The sequence below is a fragment of the Thermobia domestica genome, chromosome 13 (genome assembly GCF_964235325.1).
Source record: "Thermobia domestica chromosome 13, izTheDome1.hap1.1, whole genome shotgun sequence".
In the NCBI taxonomy this organism is placed as follows: Eukaryota; Metazoa; Arthropoda; class Insecta; order Zygentoma; family Lepismatidae; genus Thermobia; species Thermobia domestica.
In genome coordinates, this window is record NC_137466.1 from 128,972,104 (window position 1) to 128,999,848 (window position 27,745).

The 27,745-nt window shown below is 35.7% G+C and overlaps 1 protein-coding gene across 2 annotated transcripts in view; it reads right to left on the reverse strand.

Annotated features, from left to right (window-relative positions):
• LOC145668494 (E3 ubiquitin-protein ligase ZSWIM2-like) overlaps positions 1–27,745 on the reverse strand; it is a gene marked incomplete at its 3' end in the record, with an annotated part of 229,351 nt that overhangs the window by 146,386 nt on the left and 55,220 nt on the right. For both annotated transcript variants that reach the window (XM_081736448.1, XM_081736447.1), the window contains 2 exon segments: positions 20,790–20,907; positions 24,239–24,428. In XM_081736448.1, the coding sequence (XP_081592574.1) occupies positions 20,790–20,907; positions 24,239–24,428 (308 nt within the window).

A 27,745-nucleotide genomic window follows, 5' to 3' on the forward strand; every position in this document is an offset into this window, starting at 1 on the left:
GAGCCATAAGGGTTCAGTGGTAAGGCGTTCATTTTCACTGTTTAGGGTTTTTGGTTCGATTACCGCTTGCATCAATTATTTCAACATTTTTATGACAACATTAAGTTTGGATTTATTTCTTATAAATTGTGCTGAACAAACAACATGTTCTCCCACTTCTTTATTCCACCAATTTCATAACCTTTTCTAAAGTGATCCGACATAATCGTGGGACTCACAGATTTCATTTATTATTCAAAATAATTTCATAATTAAGCGTACACAGACACCATAGTAAGTAAGTAAGTAATTTTTTTATTTCTAAGAAACAATTTGCTATTTAATCTTTACATTTATTCAGAGTTCGATTCCATGCTGCACAAAGTATCTAAACTGAACTGAACTAAAGTTCTTTTGTCTTTGGGGATTGCTATGGGTTAGTGGTCACCTTTAGTGCTTGGGGGTCGATCCTAGGATACTCCAATTATTTGAACATTTTATGACAAGTATTTGTGTTTCTCAGGGCCGCTTTTTTATAAAGTGTCTAAGAGACAACAAATCTTCATCACCTAAGTGTATGGGGCTCCATTTCATCCAAATAGATAATGGTATGCCAATTAACATATATGTCATTCTACACTGAAACCCTTTATCTGTATTTACCTTAAATAGTTGGATATTATTCTGTTTTTGCACAAATTTTATATACAATACCGTGGTTCGGAAATCCACAGCTTCAAACCCAAAAGAAATACCTAGTTAATTATTCAAGGAATAAAAAAACTGATTTTATTGTATGTTCCCTGCTACCAACTACATTTTAGTGTTCACAGAAGAAAAAAAAGTATTCAAATTCTCTATCTTGTCTCCATAAAATAAGTTGCTCCGAGTAATTTATTAGGAGAGTATCTTTTATTCTCTTACATATTCTTCGAACATCTTATACATGTGAGTGAATAAAATAAATTCATTCAGTCATCTTAAACGGATTTAATCAAAAAGTAAAAATTCAGACTTTTCTTTCAGTATACTATCATTTAATAGCAACAACTAATTAGTAAACGAAAAATGTTGTTGTTTTAATTCTTATTTATGGACACCAGCAAATATCTCATTAAGCTTGTTTCACCCTACAACTATGTATTTTGGTTAAAAATAAAAGAAAAACTCAAGTACAATTTGATATTAAAGGAAATCAAATTAGTTATGATAGCATAATTAAAATCTTTTCAATTGAAACTGTTAACTAAATAGTGCAACGTACTGAAAAGCATAAAGATTTTTTCCTGTTTTTTTAAAAAAAATTCTAACAACAATTCTTATTCTGAAAATATCTTTTCTATGCTTCGAAACGTTACTGTTAATAAAAGGTATCTATAAGTTCAATATGACACGGAAAAAAAAAAGTTAGACATTTTTATGACCTTTCTTAGGTAGGTTTTAAAAATTCAAAGGAATGGAAACTCAAAATTTACCCAATCACCCAAAAACATGATTTATTTACATTATATTTACAAGTATTTACAAAAATTTTTCTTTTAGTTTTTTTTATTTTTTGAAGTCGTTCCCATTTATTATACGCTGCTATAAATACATCGTCTTCCCCATCTTCTAATAAATACAGATCATTATTAGCATTTCCACCCTCCCCCACTGGTGCTGCTATTGGTTCCATCGACATCACTGCTTCTTCTTCTTTCTCCACTATTGGTATCACTTCTTCTACCACTGGTATTACCTCATCTTCCAATGGTATTACTTCGTATTCCACTTTTGGTTCCAACACCACCACTGGGTTATATCGCCCCCGCTTATTTCTCCGCTGTTCATCTCTTTTTCTTCTTTTTCTACCTTCGGCCACATCCAATAATTCCTCCATCTTGTTAAACCATTGGATATGGCGATACGAAGAGGCGGAGGGGGAGGAGAAGGAAAAGGAGGAGGACTCAACGGCGGAAGTGCTTGGCTGCGGTTCCATCTTTCTAAAATAAAATAAAGAAAAGTATTATTAGTACAACTTATTTTCACCAGAATGGAATCAATTATAATCTACACTAATAAAAATTCTATTATTCTAATCACAAACTCAATTACATTGTTTAACTTGAACAACTTATATATATATATAATTTTAAAGGGGTTAACTTCACAAAGATTTGACCGCTATGTAAGAAGTTATGTTTGGTTTCCGGTGTGGATTTTATGGTTCCAATTAGTGCTAAAAAATTTTCCAGGAGCAAAGTTTTAAATCTGTGTGAGATATATATTTAATTTTCAGTTTTTGTTCTGAAAAAACCTATAAGAAAAATAACACACTTAAATCAAGTCTAGTGTTCCTGTGTAGCCTAACATAGTGATTAATGCTAATAATCACGCTATTGGTACAAACTGTCCCGGATTTAATTTCCGGTGGTGGTAAAATATTAGTTTCATATAGCCATGCTACTGAACAAAACAGTAAACTTAAAATCAATTCATTTTATGTAGGTACACGTCTCATATAGTCATGCTACTGAACGGGATAACAACTTAAAATCAATTCACTTTATGTAGTTACACGTCTCATATACCCATGTTACTGAACGAAACAACAACAAACTCAAAATCAATTTAACTTAGGCAATAGCATACGTCTCGAAGTTTCCAATAATTGTTAGTTAGTTAATAGGTTCATGTTTCATATACCAATGCTGCTGAACGCCTTGATTAACTGAAATTAAGCTACTATTATTAAATCTTACAGTATGTTCTTATATTTTAATAAACGCTGCTAACAAACACAAATTCAATTTCCGGTTGTATCCTAAAAGTTTCACGTTAAGGATGGTGCATTTTGTTAAAATGAATCACAATTTAATTTCCAATGGTTCGACATGTTCTAACCCCTAATGCTTTTGCCTTTGGTGCAAACAAAACCATGGTACCATATTCACTAAAGTTATCATCATCTTTACTGCAAACATATTTCCGTTCTCAAGTACAAATTTCGCATGTCATAATTTTTTAATGTTATTGCCTTTTGTGCTAAGACGTACAATTTTAATTCCCGTGCATGTTTACCCGCATAAACAAAGTCATCTTAACATTAAAATGCTGATTTAATTTCCGCGTAAACCTAACACTGAGGTACGAGTTTAAATCCCGGGCAAGCCTACGCGCTTAACATTAAAATGCGGATTTAATTTCCGCGTAAACCTAACACTGAGGTACGAGTTTAAATCCCGGGCAAGCCTACGCGCTTAAAAACAAAGTCATCTTAACAGCGGCGTGCGGGTTTAATTTCCGCGTAAACCTACCAATAGTGCGTGGGTTCAAATTCCGAGCGGGCCTACGCATATAAGCAAAGTCACCTTAACAGCAGCGTTCGGGTTCAAATCCCAGGTGCGCTTACGCGTATAAGCAATTAGCCTTAAATGCCCTACAACAACGCTGCAAAGGGTCGGAAATTAATTTTAATAATAAGTATTATATTTAATCTCGGGTTTTATTCAATGTCACTCCAATCCAGTTAGCTATAAAATATTCTCCCACATTCAAATGTATTCTGTAATATTTGAATATATCTTTCACGCCATTTCCCTCAAAATTTGACGGACTAAACAAATTAAGTTATTTTTTCACTGTATATAAATCAAATTTCCACCCAGACAAACTCAAACAAAGTGATTATTAAAAATAAAATACGTTCGCTTCATATAATCATTGTCTCTAGTTCAAACCTTGAATCGGTCATAAATAAACAAACGAAATGTATATCAGTTTTCTTATGCATCTCTATATCAATTTTAAACTTATAAATATTCTTTCAACAAGAAACAAAAATAAGATTGTGTATGTGTTTTCAATAACCATATTAAAACAATAAAATTACATTTCTTCTTCTATACTTATTTTTTTTCTTTCTTTCATCGAATAATCCCGTACTAATTATTATATAATTCTCTTCAATCATTTGTTTTCATTACTTTAATACAAAATCAACTATAATAGAAAATTGTGGTTCTATGCCATCTGTCGGAGAACTTTTAAATTAACTTTAGTTTAGTTTAACCCGTGCATCGTGTTGACGTATTTATTATTAGTCCTGAATATATATTTATATTTTAAAGGTACAGTATGATATATATTTCTTTTTAGCCAATAAATACTACTGATAGCATTAAATAAGTACCCTTCTCGCAGTTGTGTTCTGTTAATAAAACATAATTTGTGAGGGCATAATTGATTCTTCTATCAGTAAACCACCAAACGTTCATTATATTACAAATCCCTAAGGGGGACCCACCAACACATATGGACCTTCAGTTGAACATAATTATCATCATTATGTTATTACCTATTCAGAAAAACCCGTAATTGTAAGAACTAACTAACTAATGGAAAACTTTAACACATGTCAATGTATATGGTAAAAACACATAATTCTCTTTTTTGCTATAATACAATACTGCTAAAATCTCGAGTCGCCTATAACTAATGGGCCCCGCCAGTTATAGCTACGTAATTTTCCTTTTTGCTATAATGTAATATACTGTTAAATCTAAGTAAGCCTGGGGGCCGCGGTGGCTCGGTGGTAAAGCGTTCACCTCTGGTGTTTGGGGTCCCGGGTTCACACCAAATATTTCAACATTTTCATGACAAACATTGTTTGGATTTATTTTTTTATAAATTGTGGTGGACAAATATCGTACATATGAAAATTTCTCGGGGTTCTCCCGTTTCCTCGCACTTACTATATACATTTAAGAGCTTATTTTAGCTCCCATATTTAGTTCAAACACCTTATTTTTAACAACGAGTTTGCACAGCAAACGATTTATTTTGTAAGTTCGCAATTTTTAAAATATTTTCGAAATTATTTGTAGGTTCACACTATAAGTGTTCGAGTAATTCATTACGAGAGGTTAAATTAATAGAAATCGATCCGTAAAATAAGTTGCTCCGACTAATTTATTAGGAGAATATCTTTTTATTCTCTCACATATTGTTCAAACATCTTATTTTTAACAAATAAAATAATCACCGTCTCCTTTAGCCTAGCCGGCATAATTGTGGGGTCTCAAAAATTTCTAAGTAATCCTGTGACTGGGACCCGCCAGTTATACTGTTATACTGCAAATAGGACTACATAATTTCCTTGTAATACAATACTGTTTAAATCTAGAGGAACCCATAACTAAGGGGGGAAGGGCCCCCGTTACTTGTAAAAATATACTACAAATAGTCGTACGTAATTCTCTTTTGCTATAATACTGGTAAATTTAGGCAATCTATCTGACAGGCAAAAACCACTTAGTTGGAGGGATATAGTACAAATAGGACTACATAATTTCATTTTTTGCTATAATACTGTTTAAATCTATGTTGGTCTATCTGAGAGGCAAAACCCCCTCGTTGAGGGACATGGGCTCTATCTGGGAGGCAAAAGCCACTTAGTTGGAGGGACATCATTTCAATTCGCTTCATTATAATACAATACTGCTAAAATCTAGAGGAACCCATAACTACGGGGGAAGGGCCCCCCGTTACTTGTAAAAATATACTACAAATAGTCGTACATAATTCTCTTTTTGCTATAAGATAATACTGCTAAAATCTAGAGTAGTAGGGACCCCCGTATGCCCGAATGACTCATCCTCACTCTCTTTTACGACCGGGATTTTTGAAATTCGTTCCCTTTTACGGCTAAGATGAGTGCTTTGGTACCTCGATTCTGATTGGCTGAGAGAGGTCACGTGACGTCAGGCCCCGCCCACGCGGGAAATTCAAATTTTCAGGTCACGTGGTATGACGTCATGAGTCACCCTGCGGGGAAATCCCTCATTCTCTTTTATGACCGGGATTTTTGAAATTTGTTCCCTTTACGGGTAAGATGTGTGATTCTGATTGGTTGACAAATGTCACATGATCTTAGACCCTGCGATATTTGAAATTCGTTCCCTTTTACGGGTAAGATGAATCCTTTGGTACCCCAATGCTGATTGGTTGATAGAGGTCACGTGATCTTAAGCCCTGGGATTTTTAAAATTCGTTCCCTTTTTACGAGTAAGATGAGTGTTTTGGTACCTCGATTCTGATTGGCCGACAGAGGTCACATGATCTTAGACCCGCCACACACCCCATGAGTGAAATATAGAGCGATATGTCGGTGATCACCCTAGACCTGTATTTTAGAATTTTGTTCCCTTTTATGGTTATCCTTAAAGTTCCCATGGAGGGCTCAACCTCCTCCTTAAATAACCCTTTTTTTGGTATCATGATATTGTACTGAAGTTTACATTAAATATTATCGTTCTCTTTGACAGATAAGATGATTACCAGCTTTTTTACCTTGATGGAGATCCTGTCCTTGAATTAGTAGCCTATGTCTCTGGAAGTAACAATGGTGAAAGAGGGGTGTCGCTTGTAGATTTCTTATAACACATTGTTGTGAGTTTAAGCGATTTTTTTTAAACGCTCAGTAAGCGCTTCATTAATGGAAACAGTGTTGCCAGATTTTTCTTACCTAAACTGCTCCGATTCTTTTCGAAACGGTTCCGCAGAGTACAAGAAATTTTAAACTAAAAATTTTTTCGAACTAAAAAAATTTCAAAACTAAAAAATTTTCAAACAAAAAATTTTCGAACTAAAAATTTTGAAACAAAAAAGTTTCAAACAAAAAATTTTCGAACCCAAAAAAAATTTCGAACTAAAAAAATTGAAACAAAATTTTGTCGAACTAAAACATTTTTAAAAACAAAAGTTTCGAACTAAAGATGTAAATCACATCTAAAAATTTTCAAATCAAACTTTTTATCGAACTAAACTTTTAAAATTTTCGAACTAGAAATTTAAACCAAGTTTAAGAAAAAATCCTAAGAAATGTTTTTTCAGGAATCGAACTCAGGTCTTTCAAATCAAAGATGTGTATGCTAACCGCTTAAATGAATTCGGTTTTAATCGATCTTGGTGGGTTTCGAACCATGGTCCTTGAAAAGGATACACATATACTTTAAGAAAATAAATCTGACAGTGTAACGCTTCTCAAATCAAACTTTTTATCGAACTAAACTTTTAAAATTTTCGAACTAGAAATTGAAACCAAGTTTTAGAAAAATCCTAAGAAATGTTTCTCCAGGAATCGAACTCAGGTCTTTCAAACCAAAGATGTGTATGCTAACCGCTTAAATGAATTCGGTTTTAATCGATCTTGGTGGGTTTCGAACCATGGTCCTTGAAAAGGATACACATATACTTTAAGAAAATAAATCTGACAGTGTAACACTTCTCAAATCAAACTTTTTATCGAACTAAACTTTTAAAATTTTCGAACTAGAAATTGAAACCAAGTTTTAGAAAAATCCTAAGAAATGTTTCTCCAGGAATCGAACTCAGGTCTTTCAAACCAAAGATGTGTATCCTAACCGCTTAGCTATGAATGAATTCGGTTTTAATCGTGCTTGGTGGGTTTCGAACCATGGTCCTTGAAAAGGATACACTTATACTTTAAGAAAATAAATCTGACAGTGTAACGTGGATTAAAATAAAATGCTGATAGACTTCTTTGTGTGACGACATAGAAGCACATATGATTGAAAAAATGCAAACGTCAGCGGATCGCATTACTTTAGTTTTACTACGAACGTGTCAGCATGATTCATGAAAAAAGCAAACATTGACATTCTCGTATAGAATATGATGAAAATGAAATGTCGTCACAGTTACGACAAGTAGTGACATGTAGAAAGCATTTTGGGATCGGAATTGCGATACTATTGAGAAACGTGAATGACGTCACGATCGATTGTTACACATCGTTTTGGTTCGTGATTCATGACGAAAAGCAGCGAGCGTTTTGATTGGTTCGTTGTGATGTCATTTTATAAATTTCCTCGTTTCTGATTGGCTGACGGTGACATCGTTTTCGCAGCGATCTAAATAAAAATCTAAATTTTATTTTTCAAATCTTACACCGCTCTCAACTATCGTGTGAGAAGGTCTGTTCTTGAAAAGTGTCTTCATTTAAGAAGCTTTACTGCACCGACTTTTTGTTCATTGAATTTGAGGTAAGTTCAGTGAGATTTTATTTTTCACACAAGATTCGAAAATCATTTTTATTTTATATTTGTGGGGGCGGATCACGAATACACTGTTTTACTTTTAGTACGAAATATTTAGACTATGAAGAAATTAGTGGAATGGGAAAGTGGGAGTACGAATCAGGATCCCCACACATTAAAACTAAGCACAAGAAATGATATGTTTAGCGTCCCTTCAGCGAGCACCCGTCGGGAATTGAACCATGGCTAAAAATGTGTGTGCTTAGTTTTGAAAAGAATACATTACAAAATTTCAGAAACTATGCCTGAGAACAATATGGTTCGATACCCTTTGAAAGCATTAGCGTCCCCTTCAGCTTAACGTGATATTCGAGCAACCGCCCGAGATTGAACCAAGGCCAGAGGTGTGTACGTCAACCATTTAGCTTAGTTTTGAAAAGAATGTATGATAACGCATGAGAATATTAAATTTCAAAAAAGGCTTGACAACGCTCCGATGTGGAAAGCAAACCCCACCGAGGATTGAACCAGGACCTTCCACGTTAGAAGCATGTACGCTAACCACTTAGCCACGAGTGCATGAATATGTGGTTAAAAAGATTTACGCTATACAGATTTTGTTTTGACAATTACGTATGTGTAACGTTAATGGTTGGTGAATCTCTTCAACTTGCAAACGCATCATTTAAAGGTCGTTGTGAGTAGAAAAAATGCTTACGCGTACTTTGTCACATCTCAGCACTGTTAAAACATTCATTCATTTCATGCATTCTTTTTATCACTATAGAATGATAGGTCAGTTACATGCTGATGTAATGGTCTCGAGTTTGACGACAATAAAACACACATTTCAGTAACATAATTATTTTTTTTAAAAACTTTAATTTCTAGTACACGTGCTTTCATAATGAGATTCTGAACGTCACCGCCAGGAATCAAACTCAGGACCTTTACATGAATTGCTTAGTTAAGAATTTATCATGAATGTTATCAGATGATTAAGATTTTTTCTTTCTTCTTTTCTTTTGTAGTAAATTCACGCTGCTCAATTCCTTTTTTCCCATTACATATTTGTTTTACCGTACCTGTTTGTTTGTTTTCATTTTTAACCATGGCCGAATCGGGTTTTACTGTTCGCAATGAAATCACTCGTCATTATAGACGATTTAACATTGAGGGTAGAATGCTCGAAATTCAATTCAACGCACCGCCCGTAGGAACCGATATCATACAGTATGTACATAACAGTTTCCAAGCAATGCTAGACCATTTGTTAGCCAATGTCGACGATGAGGCGATGGTTGGTTTATCTGTAATATCACCACGCAACACGAATAAACCGTTTTGGGTGAGTTTTCGCCAAGCCCGAAACTTGACACTGGAAACGATGTGGGCCTCCTTTGAAAGAGTTTTACAAAGTAACAATGCATTTCTCCTGCACGAACCATTCACCGTTCATTTTCATCGTGTGGATATTCCACGTGGCTATGGCGGTTTGCGGCAAGGAGTACTGGAGAACGAAGAATTGTTACGTTGCAAAAAAGGGATTGTACGTGTACAAAATCAAGATTCAAGGTGCTTGGCGTACGCCCTTGTTATTGCTATTGGTCTGAAGGCATACAAGAATGTAGATATGCAACGTTATAAGCAGTATCAACGCCAATCGAAATATGTTGTGGACCAAGAAGTCGATGCGCTATGTGCAAATGCAGGAGTGAATTTGGATCATGGTGCCAGTGTAAATGAAATTCTACAATTCCAGGCATACCTCAAAGAATATAAAATTACTGTGTATACCAGTTTCACAGGCCATGACATCATGTACGAGGGGCCCAACGACGAAAATCGCACTCCCATAAATTTGATTTGTTTGGCTGGCCATTTTGACATCATTCAATCTTTAACTGCTTGTTTTGCAACCAAGTTCTACTGTGAAGCGTGCCATAAAAAATATGATCAGCGTAACAGACATGTAAAAAATTGTCCTGTAACGTGCTCCAAATGTTTACAGAGACCTCTATGCGACAAGAATCAAACGCCGATATTATGCAACGACTGCAATCGGCAATTTTACGGCGAAGAATGTTTTAACAATCATCGGAATGCAATATATCATCAAGGGGAACCTATATGCAAAATGGTGAAGCAATGTACTAAATGCTACAGAGTTTATTCTTTTGTACGAAGTGGACAACGCCTTCATGATTGTAATGAGATCTTTTGCAATGTTTGTAAGAAGATTGTTCCGGGATCCCATCAATGTTTTATGCTTCCTGATCGACAATGCTTGAAACCAGGTGTTCCTTCACTCATGCACGCAAAGAAAGCCTTGTTGATATTCTATGATATAGAATCTATGCAGGACACGAATATTGGCGATAATACGTATGTACACATTCCAAATTTATTGGTTGCACAACAAGTATGTTATGCATGTGTTGAAAACAATAATATCCAGCAGTCTTGCAGTACGTGTGGTCAGCGCCAGCATATTTTCCAAGGAGAGGATCCAGTTTATGATTTTCTCCAGTACTTGCGGGAACGTCGTCCCAATATAAATAGGATTTTCTGTGTCGCACACAACGCTAAGGGATACGATGGACATTTTATCCTAAAGACCATGGTAGAACAATGTCAATGGAGACCTGACGTCATATTAAATGGAACCAAGATACTGAGTTTAACCTTGAATAATCTGACGTTCATTGACTCGTTGAACTTCCTACCTATGGCATTAAGTAAATTGTCAAAAGCGTTCAATTTACCCGCAACCAAAGGCTACTTCCCACATTTCTTCAACACCAAGGAGAATCAATCGTATATTGGACCACTTCCAGAAACAAAGTATTATGGTGCAGATGAAATGGCCGTCGAAGACAGAAACAAGTTCATGCAGTGGTACAACGATCATCGTAATGACACGTTTGATTTTCAGAAAGAAATTCTCAAGTATTGTATTCAAGATGTCAATGTACTGCGACAAGCATGCGTTTCGTTTATGACGTCATTTGAAACAGAAACCAAAGTGAATCCCTTCTTGGAGACGATCACGATTGCCAGTGCTTCCAATTTAGTATTCCGCCGGAATTTCCTTAAACCCAACACCATTGGAATTCTGCCGGCACATGGATATCGATGGAGAAGTACCCAATCGATCGCTGCAATGCAATGGCTGGCCTACATTGAAAAAACCGAAGAAAAACAAATCTTACATGCGGCCCGACAAAAAGAAGTGTTTATTGCGGGATTCCATGTTGATGGTTACTACCAAGATCCTGAGACGTTAGAGGAGCACGTCTACGAGCATGCCGGCTGCTTTTATCACGGGTGTAAAGTATGTTTTACTACAGGCCGTAATCAGCCCATCTATGGCAATCCAGAAGACACCATGGAATTCCGTTATGAACGAACACAACGCAAAAATGCAAGACTGCGTGAATTGGGGTACATTGTACATGAAATGTGGGAGTGTGAATTTAATCAGTTCTTAAAACAAAATCCTGCAATGGCGACGTATCTGAAGAATCACCCGTACATGAACCGCAGACCATTAAATCCAAGAGATAGCTTTTTTGGAGGAAGGACCAATTGCGTGAAATTGTACCACCAAGTCGATGAAAAAGCGGGGGAAGTAATAAAATATTTCGATATTGTCTCGCTTTATCCTTACATAAATAAGTGTGCTAAATACCCTGTAGGCCATCCTAGAATTTATCTACAGGGTGATGAAAATATACCACCAATAAATAAAGTCAATGGTCTAATCAAAATGACGATATTACCAAGTCGCCATCTTTATCATGGTCTCCTGCCTTACCGATGTAACAAGAAACTACTCTTTCCACTGTGTGCTGCGTGTGCCGAAGAAATGAACCCAGACCCTACAGCAACGTGTACACACAACGATCAGGAGCGGTGCCTCACTGGAACATGGGTATCATATGAAATCCAGAAAGCAATAGAATTAGGATATCAACCGGTGGAAATTTTTGAAATTTGGGATTATGACATTGAACAATATGATCCCATCACGAAAACAGGTGGCTTGTTCACGGAATATATCAATACATTTTTGAAATCGAAAATGGAAGCTTCTGGCTGGCCTAGTTCCTGTGTGACCGAAGAAGACAAATCAAAATTCATACAAACCGTCCTGGAGCGTGAAGGTATTGCATTGGATCCGTCCAAAATTGAAAATAATCCTGCACGAAGAAGTTTATCTAAGCTTTGTGGGAACTCTCTATGGGGAAAGCTTTGCCAGCGTACAAACTTTAGCCAGACCACAATTATTGACCGGCCGGAAGAATTTTATGAAAAACTCACTTCCCCCGACATTAAACTCCATCAAATTGTACCCATCAATGATACGATGTTGTATGCGTTCTGGGAGTACAATGAACATGTGCCTGTTCAAAACCGAAACACCAATGTCGTGTTAGGTGCATTTACAACATGTCAGGCATGTCTGGAACTGTACAAGTACCTGGAAATGTTGCAGGAACGTGTTTTATATTTCGACACGGATTCTGTGATATTTACGGAGAAGCCCGGGGAGCCAACCATTGAACCTTCAACGTACTTGGGATGCTTATCGGACGAGATGGAGTCTTATGGACCACGAGCATACATCAAGACATTTGTCAGTGGAGGACCAAAAAATTACAGCCTAGAAATATACAATCCGGATACCAACGTCACCAGTTACATATGTAAAATTAGAGGATTTACATTAAATTACAATGCAGGACAACAATTAAATTTCAACACGCTAAAAGAAATGATAACAAATCAATGCCGTGGACAAGTCACCATCACTATCCCCCATAAAATATGCAGGACCAAAGACCATACCATCGTCACACGAAAGGAAGAAAAAATGTACAGTATCCGATACACAAAACGTCGATTTAAAGAATTCAATTCTTATGATACCTTTCCGTACGGGTACGTTAAAAAACAGAAGATGGAACTGGAAAAAGAAGATGAAGAAGAAAAAACTGTAAATACCCAATAAGGCCGCCATTTCTTTTTTCCTTTTCCTTTTTTTTCACTCCTTAAAAACAAAGCAGCAACACCAAGAAGAAAATGAAGTACCCACAAGAGTTCATAAACCATCAACACAACCATCAGTGGAAGAAATGCAGTCATCTCGTATCCAAGGAGGAACCTTGACCATAAAGGAGCAACAGCTAGAAAAATGCAGTACCCAGAAGAGTTCATAAACATCCATCGGTGAAAAAAATGCAGTGATCCTGTACCCGAGGAGGAAGATGAGCCTAAGCACATCCATCATTTACGAGTAAGTTTTATTTCTCTCTTATCAATATTGACTCATTTTTATTGTTTCAGAAAAAAGAAATTCTTAAATTAATCCGTCGTTTCTTCTTTTTCTTTCCAGGATACGGCTACAAGATTCGAAGATGATGACGCGTCCAAAATATTCATTAACTAGATCCTGTATTTATTATGTTAATAAACATGTATAGGAAGACCACATACCTTTCGTTAAAATACAACAAGTTGAAAAAAATATGTTTTATTATTTCTTGAAACCCTGAACACTTGTTTTCAAATAAATGGTAATCTTGAAAATTTAAGGTGAAAAATATATTCAAGATTTGGTTTACACGATTTTGTTCGAAAAATAATTAAAGAATTTTTAGTGTCCAAAATTTGATTTTTAATTTAGTTCGAAAAATTTTTAATTTGAAAATTTTCAAATGTGGTTTACATCTTTAGTTCGAAACTTGTTTTTAAAAATTGGTTCGAAAATTTTTTGTTTAAATTTTTTTCGTTCGAAAAATTTTTGTTTAATTTTTTAGTTTGAAATTTATTTGTAATTTTTAGTTCGAAATTTTTTTTGGGTTCGAAAATTTTTTGTTTGAAACTTTTTTGTTTCAAAATTTTTAGTTCGAAAATTTTTTGTTTGAAAATTTTTTAGTTTTGAAATTTTTTTAGTTCGAAAAAATTTTTAGTTTAAAATTTCTTGTACTCTGCGGAACCGTTTCGAAAAGAATCGGAGCAGTTTAGGTAAGAAAAATCTGGCAACACTGTTTCCATTAATGAAGCGCTTACTGAGCGTTTAAAAAAAATCGCTTAAACTCACAACAATGTGTTATAAGAAATCTACAAGCGACACCCCTCTTTCACCATTGTTACTTCCAGAGACATAGGCTACTAATTCAAGGACAGGATCTCCATCAAGGTAAAAAAGCTGGTAATCATCTTATCTGTCAAAGAGAACGATAATATTTAATGTAAACTTCAGTACAATATCATGATACCAAAAAAAGGGTTATTTAAGGAGGAGGTTGAGCCCTCCATGGGAACTTTAAGGATAACCATAAAAGGGAACAAAATTCTAAAATACAGGTCTAGGGTGATCACCGACATATCGCTCTATATTTCACTCATGGGGTGTGTGGCGGGTCTAAGATCATGTGACCTCTGTCGGCCAATCAGAATCGAGGTACCAAAACACTCATCTTACTCGTAAAAAGGGAACGAATTTTAAAAATCCCAGGGCTTAAGATCACGTGACCTCTATCAACCAATCAGCATTGGGGTACCAAAGGATTCATCTTACCCGTAAAAGGGAACGAATTTCAAATATCGCAGGGTCTAAGATCATGTGACATTTGTCAACCAATCAGAATCACACATCTTACCCGTAAAGGGAACAAATTTCAAAAATCCCGGTCATAAAAGAGAATGAGGGATTTCCCCGCAGGGTGACTCATGACGTCATACCACGTGACCTGAAAATTTGAATTTCCCGCGTGGGCGGGGCCTAACGTCACGTGACCTCTCTCAGCCAATCAGAATCGAGGTACCAAAGCACTCATCTTAGCCGTAAAAGGGAACGAATTTCAAAAATCCCGGTCGTAAAAGAGAGTGAGGATGAGTCATTCGGGCATACGGGGGTCCCTACTACTTCTAGGATCGTCTATAACTAATGGACCCCGCCAGTTATAGCTACGTAATTTTCCTTTTGCTTCGCGAATATACAACAGGTTTTCAAGTCAAAAAACAGTGTTCAATAACCAATGTATTTAGGGGGTTCCGTAAAATTTTCTTTCTTGACATTAAAGCTATTGTTTGCGCTATGTGGATACCACCTACGCAAATAACTAACATTCAGTAATATTTACTATTAAAACACAATAATGTTGGGGAAAAGCGCTCCCCCCAAGACTAAAACATTTCTTTCTGCAAATACTAGTCTTAGTTCAAACATTTGCGTTCCTAAAAAGATTATCAGTTGTATTACCAAAGCGTAGTAGAATGCCATCTATTGGCAAATAAGCTTACTTAAACAGTTCAAGTCCCATCTGTACAACGTACATATATATATATATTAGGTATAACTGATTTAAAGTGATCGGTATAACAGTTAAAAAATCGTAACAAATGAATCAAACATATTGTAATTAAGCATCCTATAATTAAGCAAATAAAACTCTACAAGTAAATGGTCCGTCTTTTATTTGTAGGTTCACACTACAAGTGTTCTGAGCTTGTACACCAAGCGATCCGTAAAATAATCACACTGCAAGTGTTCTGAGCTTCTTATTTTAAAACGAGTGTTATTTTAAATAACAGGAACCAATAAAATAAAATAACACGAACGAATAAAATAATCACAAATAAATTTGTTCAGAGTATAACATACGATCCGTAAATAATAATAATAATAATAATAATAATAATAATAATAATAATAATAATAATAATAATAATAATAATAACTTTAGTAATCGAAAATCGCAATTACATTTCAAGCGTTTTCAGTATATCGCAAAGCTTATCCTCTTGCATGATTACAAAAAATGGTCGTAGGTTTATTCCCCGATAATGTTTCTCAAAGCAAATCGTGTAGTTTTTCAATAATTATTCAAAAAACTCATTATTATAATTAAGTGAATAATACATGGTATTTAAAAAGTTCTCACCTTAAAAAAATCAGAGTTCGTTCTGTTAAATCACTCACAAAAAAGTTCAACACACAAAAGATCAACACACACACACACTATGAAACGGTGTAAAAACAATAATAACAAACTTTATTTCAATACTATATATATATATATAAGGATTTCATTATGTCCCTCCCCCAAGCATCATGTTTTCAACCCGATTTCATTAATTATAAATAAATAAATAAGGTCATCATAGCCGCTAACATCGTTTATTCATTCATTGCCACAGCGAGAAATCTAAAAATTTCTTATTTTCAAGTTCGTCAACCGCTGGAGAAATCTCATTCAGACAGGGTATCAATCGATCGACATTTGAGGCTTGCAGCTATGTACGGATCTTATCTAATTAAGGAAAAATGCTTACATGTTCATCAGATATTAGATATTCTGCCAAAATCAGATATTGCCACAAAAATACATCTTCTAAAGGGGGAAGAAACATAAAATTTCTATCTGTCTTCTTCATCACTGCCGATAAGTATCACAGTGACAACCATCGTTAATGGAAAAATATTTCAGTATGTCATCAGTCAAAGTTCCAACAAACAAGGGAGAAAGTGTCTAAGGTTATTCCAGTACAAGCGGAAATAAAATTAGAAAGTGCATTGACACTCTATACATGCGTGTCACAAGTCATAGTTCTAACGGAAGCAAGGAGAAAGCGTGTAAGGCAACGACCCGGAAGTAATGACATTCTAAGCTAGTCTTCTGTAAGAGACGGAACAACAATCATTCGCTCCGTATTTCAAACTTGGCTGTAAACACGGAGTTAACTATAAGGAATAAAAAACGATGAATATTAAATAAATAAATAACCCATTCAAAAATCACACATCGTATTTTCCATATGTTTTTTTTTCTCGCCAATTTACATGTGAGAATTGCAATAATTCTCAGTACAATACAGCGTTCACCTCTGGTGCTAAGGGCCACGGGTTCAATTCCAATACAATGCAACGTTCACCAATAATGTTAAGGGTCCCGGGTTTAATCCCCGTACAATGCAACGTTCACCTCTGGTGCTAAGGACCACTGGTTCAATTCCAGTACAATGCACCGTTCACCAATAATGTTAAGGGTAGCAGGTTCATTTTCAGTACAATACAACAATCACCTCTGGTGCTTGGGGGTCCCAAGTTCATTTTCAGTACAATGCTGCGTTCATCACTAGTGTTAAGGGTTCCGGGTTTAATCCCCGTACAATGCACCATTCACCTCTGGTGCTAAGGTTACCAGGGTCATTTTCAGTACAATGCAGCGTTCATCTCTGGTGCTTGGGGGTTCCAGGCTCATTCTCAATACAATGCATTGTTCACCTCTGTTGCTAAGGACCAGGGGTTCAATTCCAGTACAATACAGCATTCATCTCTGGTGCTAAGGGCCCCAGGTTCGATCCCAGTGCGTATCACACATTATAAGTGTTCTCACCTTCTAATAAAATGGTTTCCACCAATAAAAATAGAAATCGATCCATAAAATATATTAGGAAAATATCTTTTTATTCTCTCTCACATATTGCTCGTGTAATATTTTATTCTCTCTCACATATTGTTCGTGTAATCTTTTATTCTCTCTCACATATTGTTCGTGTAATCTTTTATTCTCTCTCACATATTGTTCGTATAATCTTTTATTCTCTCTCACATATTGTTCGTGTAATCTTTTATTCTCTCTCACATATTGTTCGTGTAATCTTTTATTCTCTCTCACATATTGTTCGAAACAAGTTTCTCTTTTGAATTTGCTAAGCAAATGAACCAATAAAAATATGGATTTAATTCAAATCAAACCAATTCAAATTTCCATTATTATTTTTAAAAATAACCAGTATAGAGTCTCTAGAGACACGCATACACACTCAAAAAAGACCACATGACCTTTTCCAACAATACAGACATGTCATCACAACTAAAAACAAAAATATAACAACTTTCCAACACACGTAAGCAGGTCATCAAACCCTAATGACCTAACCCAACCATCTGACAACGGCCTAATGACCTAACAGTATAACTAGTAACATCCATTAAGGCGGTATCGTTTGATGTGTAGGACTTTGTCTGCAACTACTCACGGGATCATGTGCACGAAAGGCACAGAGCTAGGAATTAGACCGGTGGTAAGACATTTTCTGTTTCAAGACCCAGAATAGGATATTTTTTATTTTAAAAATAAAAACTATAACAAGAATTTTCACCTTTGTATTATAAATGTAAAATAAAACCTATTGACTTCGAACGACCGCCCTCCCCCAAACATTCAGCCTGGATCCGCCTCTGCTACCATCAGACGCGTATTTGTTCTTTGCGAGTTTCTCTTTTGTGAATAACTTCTTTCTTCCAAGCATCTATATCTCACTCACTCTATCAATTGAATCAAGCGCTGACAAGTGGAGAAATTTTTAACTATTACGTAAGCTGACTATATACCAGTGGCAGAAAAAGGTGCAACTGGAAAGGAGCAATACGGGAGGATAGCAGCGACGCAGGAATAAATCCAGTTCCTCATGTTAAGAGATAGGAGCTCGCTGCTAAATGCGAATGTTACTGCTTCCAGTGGCAACGCTCACTGCAACTGGAAATGTAAATCACTTTCTTTCTTTCAGTTTTTTTTATTGAATTTTTTAGAAATGCATCAATACTGTTTTGAGCTCAAGAGAAAAGGTTTATTTTTTACGGAAACACTACTTTAATACCTAAAAATATCTTTAGTATTAAAAAAATATATCCGGTTGCACAACCATGCAACATATAGTACCAGCCGCCGCTGATAGATGTAGGGGAAAGTCGTCTAGTATCGGACAGCGGGTGGTATCGGACAAAAGCAGTTTTTGTTATTTCTTGCTTAAGGCGGTACCTGTCAAGCATACAGTGGGTTGATCGGAATGAACTAGCCAAGCCCACGCAATAGTGGACTTGTCCGATGAACGGTGTATCTCGTGCTTCAAGGTTTTTGTATTTTTGCGAGTGATCAGGTGCACGGAGATAGATTTGTGTGCCTGCAACTTGTCACAAAGTAAATGTATCGATATATTATTGCTATCACATCATTTATTAGGGTGTATATATTATAACGTAGGTGTATAGTTGCCTTTGTGTTGTTACAAGCCGGTAGATAGCCATTCAAAAGTTGAAAGTCTTTCGGTATCGGACAAAACACTGGTAAGTAAACTTGACGTTTTTTTAATGGTTGCAGGGTTTTTCAGGAAACCATGGGGAAAATACATGGCAATTGGGATGAAGAAAATATAAAGTTGGCCATGGACAAAGTTATTTCCAAAGAAGCACTTGCGGCCAGTGCTAGATATGGTGTTCCTTAAAGTACATTAGAAGATCGTGTTGAAAAACTGTCGGAAGGGAAAGATGTAACAGCTAAGCCTCGCTACTCGGATAACAAAGGCACATTTAATAGAACGTGACCAAGAAGAAATACTATACAATCATGTAAAGGCTTTGTATAGTTAACTAGTCTAATGCCACTAAGAATACCAGAATTTTTAAAACTAGTTTACAAATTTGCTGAAAAACTAAACACTATAATCTGCGGGGAGTCTTTTGATGATTGGATACGGCGCAATATATGTAAATACTTAGTCCATGAACAATGTGCAAATTTTGAAGGTAGACTGTTTTATCATTGTGATTTGTGTAAGAATAAAAAATAACAACTCTTGATGAGACTAACAATTTTAAGATCTATTTTTTACCCTTATTTTAGGCTGTATTTCAAAGCGTAATAAAACTGTATGTGTGTGTAAGAACTCCTGAAGTAGACAGCTAATATTTGCAATTTGTTCTGTTATTAAATTACCTCAAAAGACCAATTTTCTATAGTTTGTATGTTTGTCCGATACCACCCTCCACTTTTTAAGAACGCTAATTTGTGCTACCTTTGATTTTTGAAAAAATATATATTATTAGTTTTTATCTGTCAAATCACCTTTAACACGTTGTGTGTAAGATACCAAGGTATCATTTTGTGCATTAAGTAATTTGATATAGCTATTTTTCAGCCTGACAAACTAAAAAAAGCTAAGGTGTCCGATACTAGACGACCTTCCCCTACTGCTTAAAGTTTGAGTATTGAATTCGTGCAGTTTGGAAATCTATCGTAGTTTCACATTGTGAAACAAAATTCACTTGTTTTTAATGTTTAGGTTCTAAAATGTGATACGAAGTCAAGAAATTACACTGGGAAAAAATTCTGTAGTTTAAATTACCAAATATCAATGTTAAATCATTTTTCCTTCATTTTGTAAGTTGATATACATTTCCTTAGATTAAATTACAAAATTTGCTTTTCTTTTTAAGAAAACATGATATTTTTATTGATAAAAATATAATTTAACACCATTCCATATTAGTAATTTTACTTTATAGGTGTAAATTGATTTACATAGAGGCTTGACAAACCGATTGCCACCGTTTTATTTATTTATTTATTTTTGTAAATTTACCTATGAAATTTTTTACAGTGTATATAATCACCTATGTCTTCAATGAATTTCTTCCTTCTATACTTTAGCTGTTTATCAAGTGACACGTTTACCAGCGCGAGTACGAATTTTTCAAATCGAAATTTTGGTTTAAAATTAATTTTTAGTCGATAGTCAATTTTCTTAACCAATAATCAAATATACAGTATAAAATAGACACTCTGCTGTAAATAATAAATAAAAATCAATATAGAGTTGTAATATCCTAATTTTACAGTATAAAACAGACACTCTGCTATAAATAATCAATATAGAGTTGTAATATCCTAATTTTACAAAGAGGGCAAATAGTCTTACCTGCAAAGAGGACAAGTCAAACACTGAGTTACAGGTGATTGCTCTATCTGATGTCTGGCAAGTACTAACATGCACTTTATGTGAATATGATTTCCACAGCCAAATTTACAATGTGTTACTGCAAAATAATTTTCAAAATCAAAATAATTATTAGTGTTAAGTATATGAGCCACTTAGGACTTAAATAGAATAGTGAGGGTTCATTCATTAAAACAGAAAGAAATATCCCGTTACCTATAATTTTTTAATGATTTCTTTAATTATAGAAACATCTGTACAGACATCAGAGGTGGCTGACTATAAAGACTTTACTAACTACGAAAAAAGCGTCATCACAGAAAAAAAATGTAAAATCGCTAAATAGGATAAAATAATTAAGGAGTTTGGTTTGCCAAAATTCTTCTATGTATTTATTCTGTCCACATGTCCGTTCGTCTGTTCGAAGACAAAAAAATCTCAAGAATTAATAGAAGGATCACCACCAAATTTGATCAGATATAGAGGGTTAAAAGCTAGAAATCGAATTTCGTGAAAGTTATTCGTGAACATAGGTCTATACACAATGAAGTCGGTCAACTCCGGTAATAACACTTCACCCGTCGACACTGGCGCAAATCCGAGGGATGAGGGAACGTGTCCCTTCCAATCTTGGAACTGTGGGACTATCCACCCAATAATCTGATTTAAAGTGTGTTTTGGGGGAGAAATGTGATGATTTGTGTCCGAAATGTGATGATTTGTGTCCGATTGCCACAAAAGAAAGTGAAATAAAATTGATGTCCCCCCCCCCCAATAAGCCTTAAATCTGCCTGCCTCCCAATGTTGGAGACAACTCTGCTCCCCTGATAGTCCACAGCATTGTTTTTCAACTTCATAAATATTTTGAACATCGCTTTAAAAAAGAAAGATTATGGGAACGGTTTTACTCGACCTCACCTCCCTCCCCAATATTGAAGACAGATTTGAACTGCTGCCCGTCGAGGTGTTTCATGGTCTAGCTTCAAAGGCTATCAATATATCCTATATATTGGTCTTTTACATGGGACCACATAGAAAGTAGGTTATTTTTTAAAAAATCATCAAAACCAATGCGTTCATATCGAAGTTATGTGTCAACATATCTACAACTATATATATAAACGTGTTTGAATTGAGAATTTCCTGTTTTTGAAGTCGGTTAAAATGAGGAGAATCTTTGAGGAAGGAGACAAGCAACGTGTCCTTAATTATTTAATGAACTAAATTTAAAAGGAAATTAGGTTTTCTTTCTAAATTAAATCATATTTCATAATCTCTAGACTGTGCGGCAGAAACAGTATAAGTCTGAAATTGGCCAAAATGAGATACCTCAAAATCGGAGATCTATGTGTCATGCTCCACATCCGGTTACTTGGAGTCAATTCTAAATACGTGAGTTGAATAATCGCGTTTTGGTAGTGTTAATATAAGTGATTCATACTTACGCTTGGTAAAATAAAAACTCGCCTCCTGAAAATATGTTTTTTGACATATACTGTTTCTCCCCCGCAATCTAGAATTACCAGTTATTCCTGGGAGCACGATGGCTCAGGGTACAACGCTTACCTCTGGTGCGAAGGGTCTCAGGTACGATCCACGTCATGTAAGTTTGTGGTGGAGCACCCCATATCTGTGAGCTTTCTCGTTCCCTTCTGCATTCTCATTCCATCAATTCTTTCATAATCATTCACTGTCGTTGCTCTTCCGTCCCCTTTAGCCTAGAGGGCATGACTGTGGGCGTTAAATTTAAGGTTTCAGTTCATTTCATCATATATTCCGTGTTTTAAAATATCTAAAGGTGTCAGTCTTTAGTTTTTTTTTTAATTTAATGTCCCTTTCAGCATTTAAGCTAGATGAAACGTGGACCTACAGATTATCATAGAATGCGAACATAAGCTTACATCGAGATTCGAACCTAATCTCCCACGCCAAAGCTTTCTACACTAATCATATACCTATGAGAAAGCTTTTTGTCTGTATATATTTGCTAAGCTATAACTTGAAAAGTTGCTTGGCTGGTCGGAAACTCTCTTCTAAAATGCATCACATTTTAGGTGCAGAGTGAGATTTAACAAACAAAAACAAAAACAAAAACAAATGATCTACTCTGTTGGTGAATAATTCTGTCCTACACAGCGTGATTGCTGCCCTTACAATCTAAATATATATATATATATATATATATATATATATATATATATATATATATATATATCGTGATAAAATATTTGAGACATACGATATTCGACGCATATTCCTACTATTACAAAACTGAAAATCATACCTGTACTGTTCCGCTAAGGTATTAGTGTATTTTATTTATTTGTTATCCACTACATCTATCGATTCTTATCGATTACTATTTTGTTATTTTGTTGAGTGTTTAAAGGTTAATGTTAAGAGGAGATGTGGTATAATCAGGTAAGTCGAAATTTTACAATCATTGTACTCATATCTTTAGTTTTTTTTTTTTTTTTTATGACTAAACTGATCAGCATTTCCGCCTTTGATGTAGAGTCGACTTCGATCACGCCCTGGGAAGTTTGTCTAGATTGATTCCCTTTTAAACTACATCCATGTCTTAATACAGTTTCAGAGCTGAAAACGGATATTGAATTCCAAATGGTTTACATTTCCAATGGGAATCATGATATGACAACTTGTATCAGTAATGTAATGGTAGAACATTTAGTTGATATATGTTCGACCATTTTAAAAAGTATAACGTATATTCACCTCGTATATCCTCGTTCTTTTGTAAATTTAAGGTGACTATACCCTGGACAATAAAAATATAAGATGGGTATATGTTGTACACTCACATATTCGCCCCATTACACCACATGTTGTTATGTAGATTAAAGTATTTCAATGTTTATTTAACACTAGCAGAATATTCGTTCTTCGCACGGGAAGATTACGTTTCATTTTAGACATAAAGGGCAGTGGGACTGAATTTGGATATAGACTGTGTCGGAAGTGACACTGCTTGTGTCAGCGACCCCGAAAACTATGGATTCGGCACTAATATCGGTCATTTTCAATCATTTTTAAATATTTCCCCCTCCCCCCCCCTAAGTTGGACGCCAAAGTAAAATGATGAAAAACATCCCAGGCCCGAGTCTCTTCTATGTTGAAAATTTAGTCGAGACGGCTCGGGGGGTTGAAGATTTATGATGTCACAAACATAGTCATTTTCATTTTTATATAATTTTATAGATTAAATCACTATTATATTTTAATAAGTACTTTAACTGATGCCTTAAGAAAGGCAAGAAACAGGATTTAAATCTAATAAATGGAAAATGAGATCACTGGTAGCAAATGTTCTTATGATATTTTTCTTAGGTATTTAGTACAGGTCTAATTTCTTTTCTTTCTTTCTAAACATGAAATAACAATTAATAAATTAAATGCGAAAGTACACTTACCCGGGAGTTTCCTTTCAAGCAACCGTTCCAAGCATATGGGACATACGTCTATGTCAGTTATTTTCCGTCGAGGAACAACTGAATCCTGGGCTTCATTAATAGATGGAGCAGCTATTCTCTTACGAGTTAATTTATTTCTCGAAACATCATTGTGTAGCAGGTCATTTATCTCTCGTGCCACTAATCCTAACTAGTAGAAAAGAGAGATAAATTATATGCATGAAGACTTTTCATAGTTTTAGGTTACAGTATATTATAAGAGTCAGTCAATATCAATGTTAATTAAATGAGACTGCCCTTGTGTTTTAAAAAGTAGTTGAGGCATAATATAATTTAGCACAAGTAGTGATTGGTGTTCCTTTTACAGATTGACTGCCTAGCTTTTATAGGAAGAGGGTTCCTTAGCGAGCTTCGAGTATACACAGAATATTATATGCAATATATGGTGACACAAGTCGAAACCAACTGATGGTGTTTAGATGAAATGGACAATTTGAGAGTGGACATGAGTCAGTGCTAGAAGGAACGAGTCTTGGACGGCCGCGTAGTGTAAAAACTCTGAAGTGATTGAAGTTGTGAATAACATTGTCATGATTTACAGGCATGTGACAATAGACGAGATAATGTCAGAAAGTAGAATAAATCAAGGAAAAGCATCCGCAATACTCCATTATGATCTGAAACAAACAAACAAACAAACAAACAAAAAAAAAGAACATTGGCAATTCCGAAATCTGATACCTGAACGGAAGGAAACACAAGTATCAATCCCCGGCCAAGTAAGTTTGTGGTGGACAACATCGTGTCCCTGGGTTTTCTCGGGGTACTCCCGTTTACTCTCGCACTCTCATTCCACCAATTCTTCCATCATCATTCATTGCCTTAATCATCCGTCTCCTTTAGACTACGTAAAGGGCATAATCGTAGGACGTTAAACTGAAAGAACAAGTCTTGACTTCAGACATTGGTGCTTACAGTTCAATGGAACTTTAATGTTGTACTGGCAGTAGACAGGTGGCGTAGAGTCGGGCGTGTAACATTCTTGTGCTACGTATATACACCTCATAACACTTGATCAACCATACCAAAGTTCATTAAAATTTATAATAAAAATGTTGAAACAAAGATGCTTCAATCTAATCAGTTTCCTTGAAGGATGTCGAAATGTGATTGAGATCGAAAATCACCATTATCTTCCCAGGTATTCGCAACCTGGCTATAGCTATCTACTGTGAAAAACGGAACTCTTATTATGTGGACCAACATAGTACATATTCACATTATAATATTAGTCTATAATTTTCTCTTGCGTGTGGTACTAATAATGCACGCGTATCTCTTATATTTTATAGCTAAAAAAAAAAAAAAAAAAAAACCTTAAATATCGCTATTAACAAATTTGAACAGAACAATATTACATCTACTCAAATATTTCTTTTTCTTAAAGAAGAAAATTCAACAGTGTGCAAAAACAAAAGTGTACAAATTGACGTTTTGTTGGTATGGATTAGGAAGGTTGAGAGCCAACATCGTGGGAGGAGGAGGGGAAGGGTTCATTAAAGATAAAACCGTCTCATCCAAATAATATGAGGCAGGAAAGAAAGAAAAAAAAAACAGTGTAAGCAAGGCTAAAAAGAAAAGAAAGAAAAGGAACAGTTTACATAATCACTTGAGGAAAATCTTGTTAATTTCCAGGGAGTGCCAGTGGGGATGAGAACGAGTTGAGTCTGACCGCGCGATTGCAGTAATGAGAGCACGTTGAATGCTCGCGAAGTGCCTTTGGAGAGAAGCTAGCCGGGGAACCGCTGAAACCGCATTTCTCCCACCTCCTTACACTCCTGAATTCTACGAAACAAAACGAATTGGAAAATGTTAAAGAGAAAGAGAACGAAACATTTTCTGATTAAAATCTTTCCACAAAGACTGCGAGAGGTATTCCTTTTAATTCCCCAAAAGACGTCTTTGACTTTCATTAGTGTCTCGCGGACGATCAAAGTAAATTTTATTTGGTGCGACAAATCTATTGAAAGGTTTCGAATTTGTTGAATTCTTTTGAACGCTTGCATTAGAAACATCTAGTCTCTCCCTCTCTCTTAAGAAAATAAAAATAAGAAGGAATGGATTAATTGATTTGAAAGGATGTACTGATGAAAACAAGTGTCTACTTAGCTGAAACATGGGTAAATTCGTTCGTATGGCTAACATTACATTTTCTATTTTCATTATTATGTAAGGTGGCTATTTAGTATTGTTGAGATCCAATTTCCGCTATCGTTCAAAAAACACATTTCTTTAAATTCTCTTCAACATGTAAGGATTTCAAGTAGGGATTGCAATCGTTATCTACTAATTGAGCGTGTCCTGGATTCTCGTAGCATACATCTTAGATTTCAGAGTTCTCGAATATATAAGTTTCTTCATGGCATTGTGATTAAAATACGCGTCTCGTGCACGGGAGACCAAGGTTCGATTCTCCTGTTAGCTCGTGTGATTCGAATTCCACATTAAACTGTAAGTGCACGTCTCACACTGTTTCGGTCCTGAAAGACGAGCGCTAACTCCAAAACCAACCAACTCCCCCCCCCCCCAAAAAAAAATGACGAAGTGTGATGAAGTCCATAGAGTTGAGGTTACGTATCCAACTTAGCAAACGCTGTAATTCTGATTGCATCAGACCAGCCTTACCGATGAACACTATTCATGAAATGATTCAGTTTTGTATTTATATAACATTTTCATTTCAACATTTTTTCACTTACACTATGGCTTGTAGAGTTCGGGATTTTCCCTGTTACGTCGTGACCAGCAGTAACGATACATCCTTTTAAGCCCATCTACATGACAGAAAAGCAGTGGCGATTCCTTCATGGGACAGACAGGACAGCCTGTTCCCTCTCTTTTGCCTTCTCTAAGATTTACATTATCCTAAAACCTGTATTTAAAAAAAAATCCATTCGCTGCCTTACTGTATGCAAGAGCCATGTCGTCTCCTCTGCAAGGGTACAATGCTGTTCAACACTGAATTGTTGTCGGTAGTAATAAAGAGCTTTCTAAAAGTACTGGAAAATTTGAGAAAAGCCTTCGGGTCTCATATTAAACGAAGGGAAAATCCCAACCTACACCTCTTCGCGGGAGAAAGCGGGGAACGTCTTTGGCGGCTAACGTAGGTGAGGACTGACCGACTTTCGGGATAAGGAGTCAGCTTCTACCAAGTGCAACGGCCTTCTAGGGGGGGGGGCGGATGAACGGGTGGAGGTCAGGGCACCTTCTTGTCTTTAGGAGAGGAACTGTCCTAAAAGGCGGATAAACCACTAGATGGTCAACGGCATACCACATTATCTTTTTCCCAGAAGGAACGGAGAAGGAGATGGTTCTTCCTAAGGTAAAAAAAATCCGGAGGTAAAATAGTCCCCCGTTCGGATTTCCAGGTGGGGACTACTCCGAGAAGAATCATCAAAGGAGAAAATAATAATAACTTTCATTTCAGCATAGGAACCTGGAACGTAC